This window comes from Formica exsecta, unplaced genomic scaffold (genome assembly GCF_003651465.1).
Source record: "Formica exsecta isolate Colony F162 unplaced genomic scaffold, ASM365146v1 scaffold4434, whole genome shotgun sequence".
Lineage (NCBI taxonomy): Eukaryota > Metazoa > Arthropoda > Insecta > Hymenoptera > Formicidae > Formica > Formica exsecta.
In genome coordinates, this window is record NW_021851671.1 from 1 (window position 1) to 2,814 (window position 2,814).

A 2,814-nucleotide genomic window follows, 5' to 3' on the forward strand; every position below is an offset into this window, starting at 1 on the left:
TTCCACGTCCGTGCATTCCGTCAATCTTTGCAATTTTCAGTATGCCCTCTGATTTCAGGGATTACAGGGGTAGGGGTGCATTGCATGCAAAAAAATGGAGGTACATTCTTAAAGTAGAGACTTCAAGCTTCATTTTGAAAAAAAAATCATTCGTCTACGATAATTTTTCGCGAAGTGATCGGCAGTCAAAATTGGCCAATTTTCGGCAAATATTTTCTATGCTATAATTTTTTTGAGCAGTGTAAATACAATGAAAATAAAAAAAATATAATCTTCAACAACATCCATAAAATTCGAATATTATTTTATCAGTATTATTTCTTTAAAGATAAGAAAACTTTTTTAACAAAAAGACGTACATATTGGCCAAAGTGGATTTATATATATAGTAAAATATACTTAATATACTAAAATATAGGAGCACAGTTCAAATTCAGCACTTCGTAAGCTGTTGCGCGCGCTCCCAAAACCGCGATTAAATGCAAGATATGCAATTCGTTGCAATATGCAATTAAGACATCGCGACCTAGTACCGAAAAATCACCTACTTTCGGACCATAAAAAGAGAGATAACGAGTACCTCGGGGCCGTATTCCGAAACTAAGTGGTGACGCGTATACTTGAAGAAACTGTGAGATTCTGTAAACGCCGACATTGTTACATCGCCGAAGCATCACCAAACCGAACTCTACGATACGTAAGCTGTACAAATAAATCTTTTTGCACGGAATCTCTGCCTCGTGTTTCTCGACACTCGGAGTCCCAACTCCTAAGACGAACCGAACCCTTGGATCATCCTCAAAATTCCCGTTGTACCTGGAGAGGCACAACAATATATATATAATTATAATCGGCAATGTAATTTATATTATTTAAAAAAGAGAGATACGCGCTGACAATTAATTTACTATATTTACAATTGAAATAAATTTAAGAAACTAAATACACATACACTTACACACGCACTCACATATATATTCGTAATAAACTTCCGCAAATTGTTCTCAAATAAAATTTAATTTTAGACGTTGCAAGCGTTTCTACCAAGTATGATTGAAAAGAATCGCGGTCATGTTGTGGCGATCTCATCACTAGTAGCATATCAGGGCGCTACACATGGTACGGTTTATTGCCCCACAAAATCCGCGGTCAAAGGTAATTTAATCTTATCATAATCTTACGTGTGTAAAGCACATGATTATTAATGTTCATAGTAAATCGACAAACATTATGCGCATATATTCAAAGTATAAAAAAGATTAAATTGCAGAGCATGTTTTCTAATATTTCCTTCATGTGCGTGTTACAGCACTTATGGAAGCTGTCAGCGATGAATTACGTACATATAGCAAAGGTAAATCCTTGATTAAATTCACTACCGTTTATCCGGCTCTAGTACTTACTGGAATTGTCAAAAAGCCAAGAATAAGGTATGTTGACATAATGATATAAAATTGACGAATTGTAATTAATATTTCGTAATAGCGATGGTGTGTAAATTTATAAAGTTATAATTTTTTTCATACATTTTATAAATTAGCGTATAAAAACCTAGTGTCTTTTATTGTATCATAGATCTTACATTACTCACACACATCAAAAATATTATACATTAAAGTAATAAGACATTTTTATGATAATTATTGCTGATAGATAATTTTATTTTATTTATCAATAATAGATTTCCAAGTATAATGGGAGGAATTCCACCGCAGAAAGCAGCTTCACTAATAATGGATGCGTAAAGACAAAATTTCAAAGAAAGAAGTATACCTTCAGGTTGGCTGCCGATATTATATTTAACGAGGTAAATCGTGCAAATAAAAATTCTATTATTAAATACGCATGATATATTTTCAAAAAATCACTACATATGTTAATAAACTACAAAGCGATTCATAAATCGCTAATAAATGCAAATGCTATTATACTACGATTATATTATTTCCGTCCGTATATATTCTCTATAACAAAAATATTTTGATTTCAGAATTTTGCCCAACAAGGTAATTTGGTGCATAAATGATTTCATAGGTTTCAACGCTGATGAAGAAGATTAAAAAATATGGAAAAATATGGGTCTATATACATCATTACATATTACATATATGTATATCTTACAATATATAGGGTAAAAACTGTCTTCTCAGATATCTTCATAAATATTTATTAGACACAAAAACGTTTAGGATAACAGTTAGATAATTTTGAAAGGGCTACATTTTTGTAGTTTTAGTCTTTTTTTTTAGGTGGAGTTTATTAGGTGGAGTTTGAAGAAGATTAAAAAATATGGAAAAATATGGGGCTATATACATCATTACATATTACATATATGTATATCTTACAATATATAGGGTAAAAACTGTCTTCTCAGATATCTTCATAAATATTTATTAGACACAAAAACGTTTAGGATAACAGTTAGATAATTTTGAAAGGGCTACATTTTTGTAGTTTTAGTCTTTTTTTTTAGGTGGAGTTTATTAGGTGGAGTTTGAAGAAGATTAAAAAATATGGAAAAATATGGGGCTATATACATCATTACATATTACATATATGTATATCTTACACTTACAATATACAGGGTAAATCATTAAAAACTGCCTTCTCAAATATCTTCATAAATATTCATTTGATACAAAAACGTTTAGGATAACAGTTAGATAATTTTGAAAGGGCTACATTTTTGTAGTTTTAGTCTTTTTTTTTAGTGGAGTTCATAGGTTTCAGCGCTGATGAAGAAGATTAAAAAATATGGAAAAATATGGGTCTATGTAGATCATTATATATGTATATTATTTTTTACAATATATA

At 30.6% G+C, this 2,814-nt stretch overlaps 1 protein-coding gene across 1 annotated transcript; it reads left to right on the plus strand.

Moving 5' to 3' along the window:
- The first annotated feature begins 436 nt into the window (after positions 1-436).
- On the plus strand, positions 437-1,801 carry LOC115240686 (protein dhs-3-like). The gene is made up of 4 exons (XM_029815981.1): positions 437-858; positions 1,026-1,155; positions 1,310-1,430; positions 1,682-1,801. Exons 2-4 carry the CDS (start codon positions 1,050-1,052, stop codon positions 1,743-1,745), a joined length of 291 nt encoding a protein of 96 aa, XP_029671841.1. The 5' UTR covers positions 437-858; positions 1,026-1,049; the 3' UTR covers positions 1,746-1,801.
- Positions 1,802-2,814: the final 1,013 nt, after the last annotated feature.